Consider the following 17,921-nt stretch of genomic DNA (forward strand, 5'->3'; position numbering starts at 1 on the left):
GAACTCATTATTTGTTTTTTCTCTTAATTGACTGTGTTGAACTCGGTTTGCACCACATTTATTCAGGTGGAACCAGAATATCAATGTTAGTTTCCAATGTCTCAGAGTAGAGGGGAACCCATGCCAGGTGGGGGGTGGGGTGAACAGCGGAAGATCAGACAAAAGTCTAGGGTTGTATCTGAAAATGACGCCCCCTCTCCACTTGCAATCTCCATCCCCTCGACTTTCCTTCTCCTCCCATTGATACACTCTCTTGGCGCTTTCTTCCGTCTTTCCCCTACATTGCTACACACATCACTCTCTCCCCCTCCTGCACTCTCTCCTCGCCCCGCCCACCCCTGGGCTGTGACCTCATCCTCCCCTTGTGACTGTGACCAGCTGACACCGCCCCGAGAAACGGGAACTCCAGAGCCCTGATAAAAGGCTGAGAACTTCCTGGTGGAGAAGCAGGAGCGACGGACGGACAGGAGCAGCACCCCGTGAATATCTGGACAGGTAAGAGCCCCTGTCCAGACTCTGGAGACCCTGGGACGTCTTATCCTCCGGTCTATCGCACCCCCTCTCATGCTGTGAGCCCCTCGCACCGACCCTCTCCCGCACTGCCTTCCTTCCGCTGAGCCCCCCGCACCCCCTCCATATCCCGCACCGCCTTCCTTCCTCTGGCATCAACAGGCCTTCAGGATGTGTCGCATATCGCGTCTCGGCCTTCATTATAGGCGCGTCTGTAAAGTCTCGGGAACTCTTCCCTGTTCACAGGGCGGTCTGGGGTGGCTCGGATACTCTCCTGTGCGTAGGGTGACCTGTAATTATCTGCCGTGTTATAGGGGTGGACTACGAAGCCTCTGACTCGCTGCCCTTTTATAGGTGGGGCTGTAATGCTTCGCTTTTTCTCCACCCCTCTTATTGGGGGCATCGAATACCACTAATATTCTAGCCTTTATTATAAGGTAATCTATAATATATGTATAATACCCTGCCATTGTAATGGATGGTCTGGAATGCCTTGAATATTCTGCCCCGTTTAGAAAGTGGTTTGTAATGCTTTTGATACCTTGCCCTTTATATAGGTGGTCGGTAATGTTTCTGATACGGAGGTCACATTAAAGGTTGGTGGTCTTTAATGTCTCTGATTATCTGATACAAACATTAAAAGGAGCGCATTATGTACTACCTTGTAACAGAAGCTGAGTCCAGGGACAACATCCATCGTTTTACGAGGGGGTGGCACGCAGTGAGATGGATTAACAGGAAGGAACACAGCCGTCCGGTGACGCGCACCTCTCACTTAGGTGACACTATGGAAGCGTGAGGCAATGTTGTGCTTTTCTTGCTCAGCAGTGAGTGCGGGGGCGGAGAAATTCCTGCCCTCAAAAAGCCCAAGTCAGTGGGCGACGCACTGACGTCACGGAAGCAACTCTACGTCACAGAGGAGGCGGTAACCCATGAGACCTAGTGAAACCCAATGCATGGCGCAGTGACTGTCACCCAGATGACGTCAAGGAAGGAACCCGGGGCTTTCACGTCACAGTGGGGTTCGAGCCAGGGAGATCGATGCTCAAGTGTCAGACACCTGGGATAGCCTTGATTCTTTTCTAATTCCAGAGTGACGTGTCGCTGATAATGTTTCCTCCTTATGAAGTAGACTGTGTTCAGTAACGCCAGCTTTTTTTTACTTAGACGGCTGCCTGTTATTGGAATGCCCACGAATCAGACCTGCCTCGTCGGTCCACTTTTTAAGGCCAGTTGTGCCCTGATGCTCTCTCCTACTTATAAAATGACTTGCTATAGCCCCAATAGTGTCCTGATTTTGAGGTGCTCATTTTAAGGTGGCCTCATATATTCCTAATATTCTCTCCTCCTTTTTAAGGATATCTCCGATTAGAACCTTGATACTCTTTGTTTAATACTTTTGTATTGTAACCAGGTGAACCATGTAAAAAAGATAGGGTGATTGTAAAAATACTATTAGTAAAACTAAACTCGTAGTTTGTGAGCATCAAAAAAATAGTACATTTACAGAAAGTATAAGTTTACCTTTGTGATCGGGCCCTTAGAGACAGATTTTGGTAACATGCACGCTGCACAACGCAAAAATCAGCTGTGTTGTACTAACGGACACAAATCAGAAAAAGAGTTGTATTTAGAACAGATCACGCACTGGTGATATCAGCAACCACGTAATAGCAAAGAGCGTGCGCGCATGATGCCAAACGTAAGTTAGTTACCCCTTTACTCTCGGTAAGTAGTAGTCCATGTTGGATCAGAATGACGGCTCTAAACTGAAGACGAGGTCTGGAATGGGAGCAAGCACTGATGGAGGCCAACACACGTTTCAAGTGCCTCGGATTAGCATGTCATGATTCCTCATTTTGTTTATCATAGCGGTTGGTCTTGAAACCATTTGTAGCGGCTTTTAATCATAGACAGAGCTAGGTGTTTTTGGATTGCCTTTAATGGAGCAAATCTTTCTGTATGGGGTGACCACTTGAGTTTGAGCACTGCCCAAACGTGTTAGAAAGCGGTTTCATACTCTCAAGCCAGTTTCAAACGCCCAGATGTCTTTTCCTAGAATCTGGCCGTTTTCGACCAAAAAAGGCATTTTGCTATGTACAAACAACATTTTGCAATTCAGTCATCTTGTTACCGAATCGCAAAATAGATTTGCGCGTGACTATTTGGAAGTGTCGTGTCGAGGGCGTCCCTTCCAAGTAGGGAGCCGTGGGGGGATATATCATTGTTTTGTGACCGCAAATGCGGTCACAAAACAATGGCAGTTACAACCAATTTCAAACTGGTGGTAACTCATTCACAAATGGGAAGGAGCCTCGCTCAGGGCGACTTTCCCTTCGTGAATGAATGCAAAAATATTTTTTCTACTTTGAAAACTGAAACATTTCATTTTTTCTTTACGAAATGCATCTCGTTTTCCTTTGAGAAAATTTGGGCTGCATTAAAAAAAAAAAAATAATAAATAAATAAAAACTGCTTTATTTAAAAAGCAGTCTCAGACATGGTGGTCTGCTGTCCCCAGCAGGCCACCCTCCCTGTGAGTGTAGCCATTCCGAATGGGGTTGAAAATTGCGACCTACCTCATGAATATTGATGAGGTAGGTCATTTGTGACCCCCCCATAGGGAATCGCAAAGAGTGTGAGTGACACTGTTGTGCATTTGGTTTTGCGACTCGCAAATGAGTCACATACATCTGGCCCATAGTGTTTGAATTTTTTCCAAGACCATAAAAAAGTGTGGCGTGGATGACAAAGGCTGTCAATTGTGGTTCAAAATCACTTAGATTATTCTTGAGCTTTGCCAGCAAAAAAACCCAGCACATTACTTGCTCTAGCACCAGTGCCCTTTTCAGCATCCATCTTGTTTTGGGAACATTGATGAAGGCAGAGGGTCTCGGTTTAGAAGTTCTTTTGCTGTTCTTAAGAGACCTCACAGGCTGGTTCGGTGAATCCTTTTTCTTCATAGAGGAATCGGGGGTTAGACACTGTAGCTTTGAAGCTCTCCTCACCCGCTGCAAGGCACTTGTGCTTAAGCAGAAAGGCAGGTCCTCTGCGCCATCGATGAGAAGAACCTCTCAATAATTCTTTCATCATTTTTAAGATGGTTTGTTACACTCCTGATACCGTTGTCATTTTGAAACCTGCTACGTGTTTGACATTTTAAATTAACTTTAACATGGCCTGCAGTTCCTTGAAATTTATTTTAAGCTGTTTTGCATTATTCTTGGTACATTTCTTCATTATAGGTGTACTACTGTATCTCAAATCTCCTCTCTTCATTTTAAGACACCTGTTATGTTCCCAATAACCTTTCCTTGTTATAAAGGTTCCTATGGTGACCAACACTCTCTCCTCTGCCTCTTATACTCTTTCTTGTAAACATGGACCCATATTTATTCTTTTTTTTTTTGCCGCATTTGCGTCACTTTTCGATGCAAAAGCGGTGCAAACTTACAAAATATAATTGTATTTTGTGCCGCTTTTGCATCACAAACTGACGCAAATGCGGCGCAAAACAAGTATAAATATGGGCCATGGTGTTCTGCCAGTGATATGTTCCTTGGATGCAGTGAACTATTCAGCCTCCCGCATGCAGTGTTCCATATTTGTGCTTCTGGCTTGATAGAGTATTTCACTGCTTGACCTATTGTTACCAATGCTTAGTATGAGCCTGTTATTACCAATACTTAGTATGGGCTTTGGCTCCTCCCAGACAAGAATATCTCTCTCAAATCATGCTGCTTGGTATATCATTTCACCTTCTATTTAGTGCTTACATTGGATTGCACCAACAACTTTATTTTACCATCCCATCAATTACCTCTTAGATGTATGGCATACAGAAAAACATTGTTATGTTTACACTGTAGCAGACTTTTAAAAATGTTTTACTGAGGGTGCAAACTGCAAGCCAGACCTATTGACTTTGCCAAAGCTTGTTCATTTTCATGGGAGCTAGTATAGCTTGCTCTGCGGCACTATATTTCTTGAAAGAATTTGGAGCAAATTCTATAAACAAAATACAGATATGAGGAGTTTCAGTGGGGTGAGATGGTAAACCTGCTCCCACTCGTAGAATTGGGGTGACTTAGTGTAGTATATAAACTGCACGGACCCTGGCTGGTTCCTTTGCCCGTGACGGCTGATCATGGCCTGGCCCCTGCATTGGTGGAACCTGGCCTAATGTGCATTTCTCTCCTGTTGGCATCATGCCACCAACACAACCACACCATGTTTTTGATAACCGCTTTTTATTATATTTAGTAGTACGGCATCATCCACCATTTTTATGTTGTTTTCTCCTGCTCTGATGCGGCAAAGATAAATTCTCCACCATTATTTCTCTGGCTGTTTTCATGTGTCGATATATGCCTTATTGTTTTTTATTCAATTATAAATTCTTTTGGGCCTGGAGTAGTCGGTCAGTTGAAGAAATAGACATTGATGACCTTTATTGTTAGTTTGATTTGTTTATTCTAAGGGCCCCTATATCTTGAGAGCCCATGTAGGACTGTACGCCCTGGCTAGAGGAATTTGGGAATTTATTAAGCCAGATTCAAGCAAAAGCTTCCACTCAGCTAGAAGAAAGTTTGGACATTTATGAGTGAGCTCCTGGAGCAGTCTTCCTGAGGAGACCATACAACAGTCTAGTCTCCAGAATTTATTTTTATTTTTGAAGCACTTTAAAGCTTTTCAGCACAGTCTCCAAACTTTAAAAAATGAAATCAAGGCTTACCTGTTTTAGACTTCTTAGTCTTCCAGTTAACATTGCAATGAATGACAGTTAGCGATGTTTTTTGGTAACAGTAAGGCCGTACAGGAAGATTGGCTTTGTTCAAAGTGGGTCGGCAAGGGTAATGGGAGGATGAAGAGCTCTGGAGGACTGAAAGGACCGGAAGGATTATGATGAACAATAGAATTAGGAAGACAGAAGTGGACCTGTAGATCCTTAATTGAAAGGGCACTGGTAAGTCTGGAGGGGTTCGGAGAGACACTAGATAATAGAATTCAAAGGATGACTTGTAGGTCTCAAAGAGGAAAAAAGAGAAGTAGGTCCCAGAATTGGTGGAGGATTGTTGGGTCTAAGGGAGCTAGCAGGTAGGTCTTGTACGTTGAAGATTGGAGGTAATTCTACCAGAGGATGGGGAACCGGTAGGTCAAAGGCAGAAAAAGGTTTACCAGTAGGTCTTGGATTGCTTAGCACTATGAGTAGGTCAGTGGCATGAATTGATGACTAAGTATTAAGGTGCGATCTATAGGTCCCAGAAATGTCCGGTAGAACTGAAGGGATTAGGAGAACCAGTAGATTTAGGAAAGAAAAGGAGGGTATGTAGGTCTGCATTAGGAAAGGATGGACCAATATGTCTGGTATGGCTTGGGAGGATAAATAGGGCAGTGTGGTGATATGAATGGTAATTACAAGGAAATACCGGTAAGTTGGAAGGGCGTGAAGACTGGTAGGTCGAAGTGGATGGAATTTTAGGGAGCTAGGGATAATTAGGAGAATATACGTATTGAACCTGTATTTATAGTAGGTCTGTAACTTGATATAGTCAGGGTTTGCAAGCGCAAACGTAAAGCAGGTTTTTGGTTGGCTGTTCCGTCCCGTCCGATGTATCCACTGGAAACTTCTTGCACATTTTTAGAAACATGTCCTAAATGGTGGTGGAATCAGCATTTTTCCAGCAGAAGTCATGGGTAGAACAGAAGTCCAAAGAAATGCCTGGCATCTGAAAAATAACAGAGTACCTGTCCACCCAGCGAGCGCCCCCTTCATCCACACAGAGGACTCCCTGTTATTGTAGACGGCTCTCGTGCCAGCAGTGTGGCCCTGTGAAACGAGGCCGGCGTTTGTTTGTTTCCTAATCGTGATGTGCTATTTCTGGCAGGGCTTGGCAGAGTGTTTTATGTTTTGCATTGCCAGCTTTAACTGTTATTTTTGTTACATCCTTGGCACAAGAGGGTGGTGGACCTTGACAAATAGAAGTAACTTCTAAGGTTCCTGCTTTTTCAGAAAGTATGCCTAGTCACACTGTGACAGTATGGTATGTGGGAAATATCAAAATGTGGAAAGTACTGAAACCGCCTCCCCGTTCCACTGTCTCTTGCACTGCCACCAGTGCAGGCTTTTCACATAGGCCACCAGTGGCAGCCCCACACTGCTGCTCGCCACTGCCAGCTGCACCCACTACCCACCAGAGCCAGCCTCCCACTCTGCCCTCCAGTTCCAGATGCTGACACAGCTCATCAGTGAGAACTCTTGGCTATGTGCCACTAGCCCCCACCTATCCGCAAACGATCCTTTATGCACTTTCTCGCACTACTCACTAGTGCAAGCTTCTCATCCTCCAGTGTCCATCACATCCATGCAGCAGCATCAGAGGGGAGATAGGACTCCATGTTGCTCCATTTCCAGGTTCTCTGGTGAGTCCGGCGACAGGAGAGGGGGTTGAAATGGAAGAGGAGAGCATGTAACATTTTGAATGCCGGTAGCAAGGAAGTGTCTGTTCTGAGTTCATGAGGTGTATTATCTTGAATGTGTGCATATTACGCACAGATGTTAGGAAAGTGGGGACAAATGTATGGGAGACAACTGCACGCTCGGGGATAAGTGGGCCCACTCCCGTGTGCAGATGTCAGTAATGCAAGCATCACCACTGTCCCAATATGGGGCACATGAAACATGGGCATTTGACAAAATGTCTTTGTTCACTTTATAGTACAAACGCTCCATACTCTATAAGTTATCAAGTTACTGTCATATGTAAAATATACAACAGAAACAAACCCACATGAGGAGTGTAAGGGGTTGTGCTAGCAGCTAGAGAATAGCTGTCCTCCCAATCAAGGTAAGGGCTGTCATATTAGTTCAGGCAAACTAGATGGGCATACTCTGAGGACTGTAGACAGTCATTTAGATTTCCTTTCTACCAACTGTCTGCAAATTCTGATACTCTGACTCCCTTATGCTGAATTAGGCAAGTTACTCGAGAAGCCAGTGCTTTTGAAAGGCCAGCGTGACTGTGCCAAAACTAGTTGCATCTCTTTCTTTCCGGTTGTCCTGAGACGAAACTAGCTTTTCCTAGCCTCCAAATCCTTTCAGTTGGTCGGGGCAGGCGTGTTGAGTTCTGCCTGGTTTCACTATATAGACAATCTGTTGAGTTTTCTCCGGTTTCCCCTATTGGCCGGTCCGTTGCGCTCTTGTCCAGTTTTCCTAAGTGGCAAGTGTGTTGTTGAATTCTCTCTGGTTTCCATACTGGCCACCTCTTCGAGTCTACTCTGGTTTCTGTAAATTACAATTATTCTCTCTGGTTTCCTGAATTGGTCAGTCTGAGTTGTCGCTATTATTCTGTTGGACAGTCTGAGTTCTTTCTGCTCTGTCTATTAGACAGTCTGAGTTTTCTCTGGTTTATCTATTGGCCGACCACCTTGTCGATTTGCTTTATCATCCAACATGCCTTCAGATCACCCAAGCTGGAATCCTCTCCCCCCCACCTCCCACACACACACAAAATCTACTGCACACATTAGCTATAACTTGGTCCACCAATCCATGAAAATAATTATTTATTATTGTGTCACTCTGCGTCTTCTCTCGTTATTGAGCCTTTTGGATATTGCAGAGAACTTAGAAATCAATCATCACATTTGCTAGGAGCCAACAAAGTGGTGTGTAGATGATCCCGTAGGACCAGGTATATTTTCGCCTCTTGATTTAGTCTTCGTAGCCTTTTGCTGAACCTCTTTGGAAGCCTGCGGTAAACAGTATTACAATAGTCCAGACCAAGGCTCTTGCTAGCTCCATGTGATGACCTTTACATAGGAACAGAGACATTGTCTTTAAGGCTGTTACTTTATAATGGGCAACATGTTAGTGATCTTAGATCTCCAAGATATAAATTCAAATTTGGGCATCCACAGCTTCAGCAAAGCAGCTGTGGCAAGTGTCAACTTTATAAGCGACCATTTGAGATTTAACTGAGTTGCCTCAATATACTGATTAAATGCCCGTGCAGCACCATTGCGTTGCTGTGTCAGCTTTTTATAAATGGGGAGCAAGAGTTGGAAGACTGCAAGATCAAATTAGATGCTGGATGGAGAATAGTTGCCTCTGGCATGGAAGCACTCAGAGATGCTAAATGCGTGACTTTAACCAAGCGTCTGTTGGATTTCATATTTTGAATACAGTCAGCGAGAACCTAGGGTTTGTGGACCCTGGTCACATACGAGAGTTGCGTGCTAATAATGATTGAGACCAGTCGAAACTGCACTCGAGACGACAGAGCCAAGCTATAATGATGACTTCTTTATTGGGGTCAATCAACATCAGTTTTACGCCTTCCAGGCGACCATGCCTGAAGCTTTCTCAATTGAGTACTGCTTGCTGGAATGAGATAGATATATTAGTATTTTTTTATGGTGTTATATAGTGGAAATGAGGCACCCATAAGCGCGCACCCCAGTGCTTTGTAGTTTTGAACATTATTTTTAAACATTATTGCATGCATATTTGCATTGAGCGTCCAACTCTGTAGACATCATTGCATTTGCCACACGGGCAGTGGTGCATGGCAGGCACAGTCTACTACACACATTAAACCAGTATTGCAAGTGGACCTTGTAGGCATTATGTATGGATTCGGTATTTGTATAGTGCAAGCCTAGTGGAAAGACAGCTAAGCACTGTACAGGATCAAAGCAGAGATACTGTCCGAGAGTGATTATAGGCAGGTGGTGAGGGTTCTGGGAAGGAAGTGGACAATTTCATGCGTCACAATGTAGTGTCCTCTAAAGAGGTGTGCTTTCAGCTTCTTCGTGAATTGAAGGATGCTGCAATTCCAGACCCGGGGCATACAGATGGAGAAAGTCCGTTGCCTAGTTTTTTTGCCTTCTTACACTTGTCTCCAGTTGGTGGTGACCTGTTTGTGGGTGTGCTGAGACCACCAGGTGAGGTGGGTTAGGTTACATATGTTGAACATAATTTGCATTTCATGGCATACAACACCCAGTAGATACTGGAGTTAAAGAGGTGGCCAGTGTAGATCCATGAGGGCTGGAACCATGCAATATTTTCAAGTTAACCAGAGTGTGAAAATTATTTATATTAGATTAATTGTTTGTAAACTTATATTGTGTGGATATCCAGAAAGCCTGGTGTGGATCAGGCTGTTGTTGACCTCTGCTGGACACCTGCAGGGGGGAGCACTCAGTTCTGAAGTGTGGGTTTACACATTTACGTGGAGTGGCTTTACATGGGTAGAAGGTAAATGGGGTCACGAGGTATTGTTGGAGGCCAGCTGTAACCGTACTAGTTTGGTTCTCACCATGGGCCAGAACCTACTTTTTGGAGGCATGGTGAGATGCTGTTTATACATTCAGGCTAGTGAAAGCATGTCAACTGTAATCTTCCAATGAAGGAAGAGGGGTGTGTGAGTGGAAACTCCATCAAAAGTGTGTTGTGATCAGCAGTGCACGGGTTTATTAGAAGGCAAATGTTGGTCTCACTTATTCCCTGGGGTGATCACTGGCTTAACATGAAACTCGTGTACTACACAGTTGGCAGCCCGGTTGGCTGTGAATTGATAAGAAGCTCCTGATCTGAGCACTGGGAGATATTGTAGGACTAGAAACCGAAGGCAGATATATTTACAGGTTCAACTGTGGGTAATTTTATAAGGTGCTCAAGGAAATGTGAACTATGGTCCTGAAGTCCTTGTCATTCGTCTGGTATGCGCACTGGAAGACGTTTCATCAGGGTTAATCTTGACAGATGAGGTACTGAGGCTCTGTAAGCTTTCTTTGGTTGAGGTACCATTAGGAGAGAGGGAAGGAAGTTTGAAAACTTTTTTTTCCGGAATATGATAGGGTATGTTGCTAGACATAGTTCTGGCATGTGTTTGAGTACCAGACTAAAAGCTACATCACTGGAAGCATTGTTTAATGGCTTACTCTTTCTTTAAGCTTGGAAGCTCAATGCGAAGATCCTCCTTATCCCACAAAGCCCTCTTGACAATGGACACAGGTTGCGTTCTAGGTAGTCCACGTATAGGAGGCTTTCAGTCTTGTGTGTCAATATACCAGCTTAAAGACTCATCAGGTTTTTATGGGAAACGGTGACCCAAGATGACCAGTGAGATGTGGTTATATCGGTAGCACAGCGGCATGTTGCACCACTCTTCTCGGCACTTTTTCCGGCAGCGGAAGGTGTGTTTTTTTTTTTTTTGTGTGTGTTTTTTTTTTAGAACTTGGTGGACAGCACAGGTGCCTGCATCCCTGTTCAAAGCTAAGATTCCTGCAGATAGATTTTACGTCTTTCTGAAGGTCAACTAGTGCTTTGACCCTGCTTTTGATGTGGGAATTGAGCTGCTGTTTGAGATCAAGTACTGCAGAACTTGTCTTCCATGGGGAAAAGATACAAAACTAGGGCCGAGATCTGAGTGAGTTGCTTTTTGCGTAATATGGCAAAATTCAGTGAAATGCAAAACCGGCATTTACGGCTATATTTTAGAGCGAAAGAGGCCCTTGCGTCCATTTTAGACAGGTTTGGCGTATTTCGGTCATGTTCTGGTAGCCTGCGTATTCTTGTGCTAAAGTTTGTCGCGAGTGCAGTTTTATTACACCAAGTGGTATAACGGCATACATTCTGTAATCATGCCAGAACTCAAAATTCCCGTAATTATGCGTGATTACGCCGGCCTAGAGAAAATTTCATCTGGACTTTAACAAAACTCCTGTATTGTTTTTGAGGGTTTAACTGCACAGAGCCTCTCTGACCTGCAATATCCTTATACTGTACACCAGAAAGGTACTTTATTACATATATAATATATGGTTAGGGATTTAGGTATACCGCGTCTCCTGGACTTGGTGAGACAGAAAACAAAAGGGAGATTCCAGGGAGGCTCAGGATTTGGAATCCCCCCTATTTCATCCCTTTCACGTGTTACGCAAGCCCCTCGCTGCCTGTCAGGAGACCTGTAGTCATGGGACAAGGGCTGAGGCACAGCATACCAACCACCCCTGCTCACCCTCAATAGAGGCCTGTTCATTCAAGTGGTGTGATGGTCATAGGGGGCTCGGCTCCTTCCGCCCAGCTGCTCTCCTCTCACGGTATTCTGATTAATACTGCGTCCTGCCCCAAGCGAGTCCCCCATCTTCACGGTTTGAGCACCTCCCTCTCCAACCCACCTTCATTCGTCCCGCCCTCTTCCTTTCTTGGTCCCTCATGTTTGTCTGCTCATTACGGTGACCAAGTTTTTAAAGCCAAAAAGAGGGACTATAACTTTACTTCGACCGTGCGCACAGAATTACAGAAGTGGCTCTAAGAACATTAAAAAAATGCAATTGTTAAAGCGAGTATAATACCCGTTAATTACACTGATTTCTGAGAACAACTGCTATCTCTTCTTTGGAAAACCAAAAAAATCACCTCCCACCGTTTTCAGGCGACCCTCTCTAAAACCGGGACAAGAGCTAAATTTCCCGCAATGTCCCGGGACAGCTGGTGAAAACCGAGACTGTCCCGGCAAATCCGGGACGCCTGGTCACCTTACTCCACACGCTTTCCTACCTGTTCTTTTTACCGCCACATTGCCACCTTCCCAGTTTAAATTTAACTCGCCGGCCCTTCATGTATAACAAGGGACTCGGCGTATGTCTTAAATGTGCGTGATTTTTTTTTTTTTAAAGCGCAAACCCAAAAGGGTGTTGTGCGTTTAGTGCAGACGTCTCTTCCGACAGACCCTCTCGTCTGGAGTTACTGCCCCAGGGCAGGGGGCCATCACATTGCTTCCAGTTGCACCAGCCTGGGTCCAGGGTAACCCCTTAGTTCAGTCATAATTCTAAAATATCCCTGCGCTGCTGTGGAAAACATGGCCGTCGTCCAGGGCACTAATGTCAATAGTGGTTGAAGCCTCGCCCTGAGCAATGGCGCACTTCCTGAAAGGTGCCTTGGAATCGATTTTGAAAGGTTGCAAGCGTAACATCTTAGGAAAATGGGCGCCTATCGAGAGAGGTCCAGCCTATGTATACTTATCGACAATAATAACTCTTTGCGCGTTGTGGTAAAACAATAGCTTCGCCTGATTTTGTTTTCTTCCATTTTATACGCTTGGCGCCCCTCTGTGTTTCTTCTAACTCCCAGATCTACCATTTCACAACCTCCTGCCTTGCCCGCCTTTGCCTCCTCTCATCTTTCAGTTTCTCCTCTCGTGTTCTCTTCTTCTTGCTGTTTGTAATCTTTTTCTTCCTTTTCCTTTATCCGCTCTCCCTCCTTCTCGCTAGTTATATTTATTATGTCTTTCTCTTCTATATCCTGAATCGTAACTTTCTGTTTGCTTGTAGATAAATATCCTCTCTTCCTGCCTCACTAGTATTTAACACTTCTTTATCGCTTCCTTTTTTTGTAACTCCTCGATTCTTATACCACATCTCCTTATCTTTCTTTCATGTTTTACCCTATATATCCTCTTTACATCCTACTCATCTCCCACTTTTCATTTATCCAACATCTTAATTTGCCTTTTTTTTATTTTCTCCTACATACCCTCTGCACTTTTTCGTTCTTCTTTGCATCTACATATATCCGAACTCTCTCACGCTCCTCTGTTTTTCAGTGCACGTCCATGCTGTTCCCTATTCTGCCTACTGAACACTTACATTTTTTTCATTCTCTGAACCACATTTCATGTCCTGGGAAAGGGTGGCCTGATGTTTATGTTTCCTTGCTTTCACAGATTTTAGGACAGTCTGTAGAAGTACCCAACATGTCTTTGTATCCATCCCTAGAAGACCTGAAGGTTGACCGAGTCATCCAGGTAAATGTGAAGTTTTTTTTTGTTTTTCTCCTGCTCCCATCGGAGCAAGGATTTTTTTCTGAAGAGTTAACTTTGAAGCAAGCAAAGATTTTAGTAGTGTGGTATGATGAACATAATTTGCCATTGCAAAAGCTTCCAGAGCTCTCTAAATAGGGGAGGCCACAGTCACTCAGGCCCATATTTATGGGAAAGTGGTGCATGGCTGTGCTACACTGCATCACTGGGAAAGGGCGGACTGCCTCATATGAAAGGCATATGGCGCATTCTTGTCTTTTCCCCCTTCGCTGCCTAGCACGGGTACCCTTTAGGAACCTGGTGTAAGGGTGCTTGCATTGCATGCAGGATTGTTTTTGTGCAGGACGGGGCAACTGCCTGCACAATAACAATTCTTAGAGGCATATTCCTCTGTGTGTGCTGCAGAATTCTGAACACATAGAAAGAAGCAGTAACAAGGAGAAATAAATATATTTCTCCTCGTTACGCCTCTCCTGGGGAGGTGTATCTTTTTGGTGCATTCCCAGGTTTACCAGGTTTAGAAAATCTAAAAATGTCTTATGCCCTTACGTCCTAAATATGAAGTAAAACAAGATTAAAGCAATGTAGTTATTCTGAAGGTAGTGACAATTAGAAATAAACCATCACTAAGACCTAGGAAAGGCCAGCTAACTGCAACAAGGGAAACCTGGTCATATGAGCTATGCAAACTAGCAACTTTAGCACACAACGCAACACAAAAAACAGACTGAATGCTGGTTGAACTGTCTGTATATTTATGAATATGTTGCCATATAAGAAGTGTTCCTAACAATGGTGAGTTATTGTGGTTCAACATGCGAGAAGTCTTTGCTAACATGCTGCTGGTCACTGATGTGTGCATCAAACTTCCGCAGGTGTGTTGCAGTGTCGCCTGCACCCTTATTGTGCTGTATTGTCAGGAGATATATTCTTGGGTGTAAGGAGAAGACGAAAAGGCTCTGTATCGTTATAATAGCTGCAAACGGATGAAAATAAGTTACTTACCTGTAACTGTAGTTCTCCACTATTGGAATCTTTCATAGATTCACATGCTTGAATCCTTCCCCGTTGTCGAGATGGGAGCCCCCGGTACATCAAAACAGCTACACATACAGGCTACTGCAAAGAAAAAAGGCCTAAGGCCTTCCCTTTAGTAGCTTATCCTCATCATTATGAGCAAAAGGTCCAAAACAAGGCCCAGCCAATCTCCCCTCCCTCTAGAACCCTCCTGAGAGGAGCTCCCTTCCCTCAGATTTTCTCAAGCACAAGTATAAGAGTATCTGAAGAAGACAGGAGAAGGTGAGCTTCCCAGGGGAAGAGGGAGGGTCACATGTGAATCTATGAAAGATTCCAACACTGGAGAACTACAGTTAGAGGTAAGTAACTTATTTTCTTACTCCAGTATTGGAACTTTCATAGATTCACATGCTTGAATCAGAATAGCAAGCAGTAATGAAGCACATTGTATAACATTAATCCATATGTATTGTTATTGATACATGTATACACAAATGTATATGTATATATATATATATATATATGTAGAACTATATCTATACACCTTGTAACATATATATATCAGCAAAATATTGAAGGAAAAGATTATGTAAGAAAGAATAGCATATTAGGTAAACAATAAGTAAGATAACAGGACGGTATGTTAAACAGGCAAAACTATGAATATGAGAGCCGTAAAGGAAGAAACAAACTCATGCAATGTACGCAAATTAGACTGGGCTGGTAGGAAAAAAGGAATGAAGAACTTACAGCAGCTCACCATTACTGGAAAAGATGTTGCAACACCGCTTGTCCTACCGCCATAGCTCCTTGCTTAGTTTCCTCTAAACAGTAATGCCTTGCGAAAGTATGCACAGACTACCACGTGGCTGCTCTGCAGATGTCCTGAATGGGCACTCCAGCAAAAAGTGCCATGGATGCAGCCATTTTTCTTGTAGAATGTGCACGTGGTGGATTCTGCAAAGGCTTTCCTGCCACTGTATGACAATAGTTAATAGCAGAGGCTATCCACCTCGCAATTCCTTGTTTAGATAAAGCTCGTCCCTTACGTGGAGCACTGAAAGTCACAAAAAGCTGGTTAGATTGTCTAAACTGTTTAGTTCTGTCCAGGTAAAACTTCAGGCACCTCTGAACATCCAAAGAATGTACAGCCTGCTCTGCTGCCGTCAATGGATTAGGAAAGTATGTTTTCAGTATCACTGGTTGATTTATATGAAAATTGGACGGGACTTTAGGTATGGATTTTGGATTTGTTAGCAAATTTACTCTATCCCTTTTGAATTCCAAGAAAGGATCCTGGATAGTGAATGCCTGTATTTCGCTTACTCTTCTAGCTGAGGTGAAAGCGAGCAGAAGAGAGACTTTCCAGGATAAGAACTTTATATCCGCCTTGTGGATTGGCTGAAACAGTGGTTTCATTAATTGAGACAAGAGCAAATTAAGGTGCTATGAAGGAGGTGGAGGCCGTACCGGAGGGAAGGACCGGAGTAGACCCTTAATAAACAGTTTATGACTCTTGCTGACCACAGAGGAGGCACGTTCTCCGTATGCCCATAACAGGAAATTGCTGCCAGGTGAACCTTAATCGAAGAAATTGCCGAACCCGATCTGGCTAAGAGCAGAAGATAAGGTAGTATCTGCTTCGGTGATGAAGAAAAGGGATGCATCTGAACCTGAGCACACCAAGAGCAGAATCTCTTCCACTTTAGACAATAACATTTGTTGGTACTCTCAGCCACAGCTCTGGCAAGAATGGCCCTGCAATCCGATGGTATATCTAGATGCGCAAACTCATGGTGTTCAGGAGCCAGGCTGCCAAGTGAAGTGAAGCAGGATCCTAGTGGAGAACTTTGCCCTCGTTCATCGTAAGCAGGGAGAGCATAACTGGTAGAGGGATGCTGCGGCTCTCCGAGAGGGGAAGGAGTTCCGTATACCAAAACTGACGAGGCCATGCCAGAGCAATTAGAAGGAGCTTGCAGCGTTCGATCTTGATCTTCACCAGAACTCTTGGAATCAGGGGAATGGGAGGAAAAGCGTAGGCATAAATTCCTGAGCATGCCATGGAAAACGCATTCACCCAAGAGCCCCGATGTGGATCCCGACTTGCAAAGAAATGGCATTTCACATTCTGCAGGGTGGCGAAGAGATCCAGGTTCGGTTTCCTCGATAGGGCGAAGACATGATTCCAGACTCCCTGGTCCAATTCCCACTCGTGGCTGGACGACCGTGATCTGCTCAGGTAATCCGCAATGATGTTCTGCATGCCTGGGACATGTTCCGCTCAAAGGTTTACTTTGTGGCAGATAGACCATTTCCAAATGCACTGAGATTCTCTCTATAAGAGCAGAGACCTGGTTCCTCCCTGCTTGTTGATGTAATGCATTGTCGTTGTGTTGTCCGTCCGGATGAGAACTGAGGAACCTCTTATTTTTGGGAGAAAAGCGCAAAGCGCTAGTCGAACAGACTTCAATTTGAGGTAATTGATGTGAAAGACTTTCTGATGTGGCTTCTATTTGCCTTTTACTTGCAGGTGCTGAAGGAAAGCACCCCATCCTTCAAGAGAAGCGTCTGTAGTTATCACCCAAGGTGCTTGTTGGGGAAGAAAAGAAAGCCCCTTCCCTAAGTGAGACTCCTGAGTCCACCAAGCTAGAGAGAGTATCATGGGCTTTGTTATCCTGATGATAATAGTCGAAAGACCCCATGGATTGTGCCCATTGAAGATCTAACTGCTCCTGAAGGGTTCTCATTCTTAGACGACAGAAAGGCACCAGAGGAATGCAGGAGGACATCATCCCTAACAGGGACTTGAAGAGGCGAACTGAAACGTACTTTCTTTTTTGTAAACGCTTCACAAGGGAGATGAGCTTTCTCCGTCTGTCCTCTGTAGAGGCTGCATTGTTGGTGGAAGTGTCCAGTACTGCCCCTAGAAAAGTTCTTCTCCTTAAGGGCTGGAATGCTGATTTTTCGCGATTGACCGTTAGGCCCAGGCTTGTGAACAGCTTGATTACAAGCTCTCGTGTACTTCTGCGCCTGAGATCTGGATCTGGCCCTGACCAGCCAATCATCCAGATACAGGAAGACTTGATGGGTCTGTCTCCTGAGGAAAGCTGCCACTAGAGCCAAGCACTTGGTGAAGATCCTGGGAGCCGATTTCAGGCCGAAGGGCAAGACTTTGAACTGGAAATGGTCTCCAGCTACTGCAAATCTGAGATATCTTCTGTGGGAGGGATGAATAGGGATATGGAAGTATGCGTCCTGCAAATCGAGGGTGGCCATGAAATCCCCCGAATTTAGAAGGGACAGAATGTCTGATAGGGTGATCATACGGAATTATTGTTTTTCTAGATAAGTGTTGAGATCCCTGAGGTCTAAAATTGGACGCCAACATTTTTGTTTCTTCTGGACTAAGAAGAATCGGGAGTAGAAACCCTTTCCTTTCTCCCGATGTGGAACCCTTTCTATAGCTCCCTTGAGAAGCATGGACTCGACCTCCTGCTTCGAGCAGATGCAAATGCTTCACCTTTAGAGGAAGGGGAGGCTTTGTAGGAGGGTACTGCAAGAACT

General features: G+C 44.5%; 1 protein-coding gene across 1 annotated transcript in view; it reads left to right on the plus strand.

The window, feature by feature from the left end:
- The first annotated feature begins 258 nt into the window (after positions 1-258).
- The window catches only part of SDCBP2 (syndecan binding protein 2), a 48,098-nt gene continuing 30,435 nt past the window's right edge, over positions 259-17,921 (plus strand). The window contains exons 1-2 of the mRNA XM_069243300.1: positions 259-495; positions 13,245-13,325. Of these exons, the coding sequence (XP_069099401.1) occupies positions 13,275-13,325 (51 nt within the window). The 5' untranslated portion in view covers positions 259-495; positions 13,245-13,274. The remainder of the gene's footprint in view (positions 496-13,244; positions 13,326-17,921) is intronic.

The sequence above is a fragment of the Pleurodeles waltl genome, chromosome 7, assembly GCF_031143425.1.
Source record: "Pleurodeles waltl isolate 20211129_DDA chromosome 7, aPleWal1.hap1.20221129, whole genome shotgun sequence".
Taxonomy (NCBI): Eukaryota; Metazoa; Chordata; class Amphibia; order Caudata; family Salamandridae; genus Pleurodeles; species Pleurodeles waltl.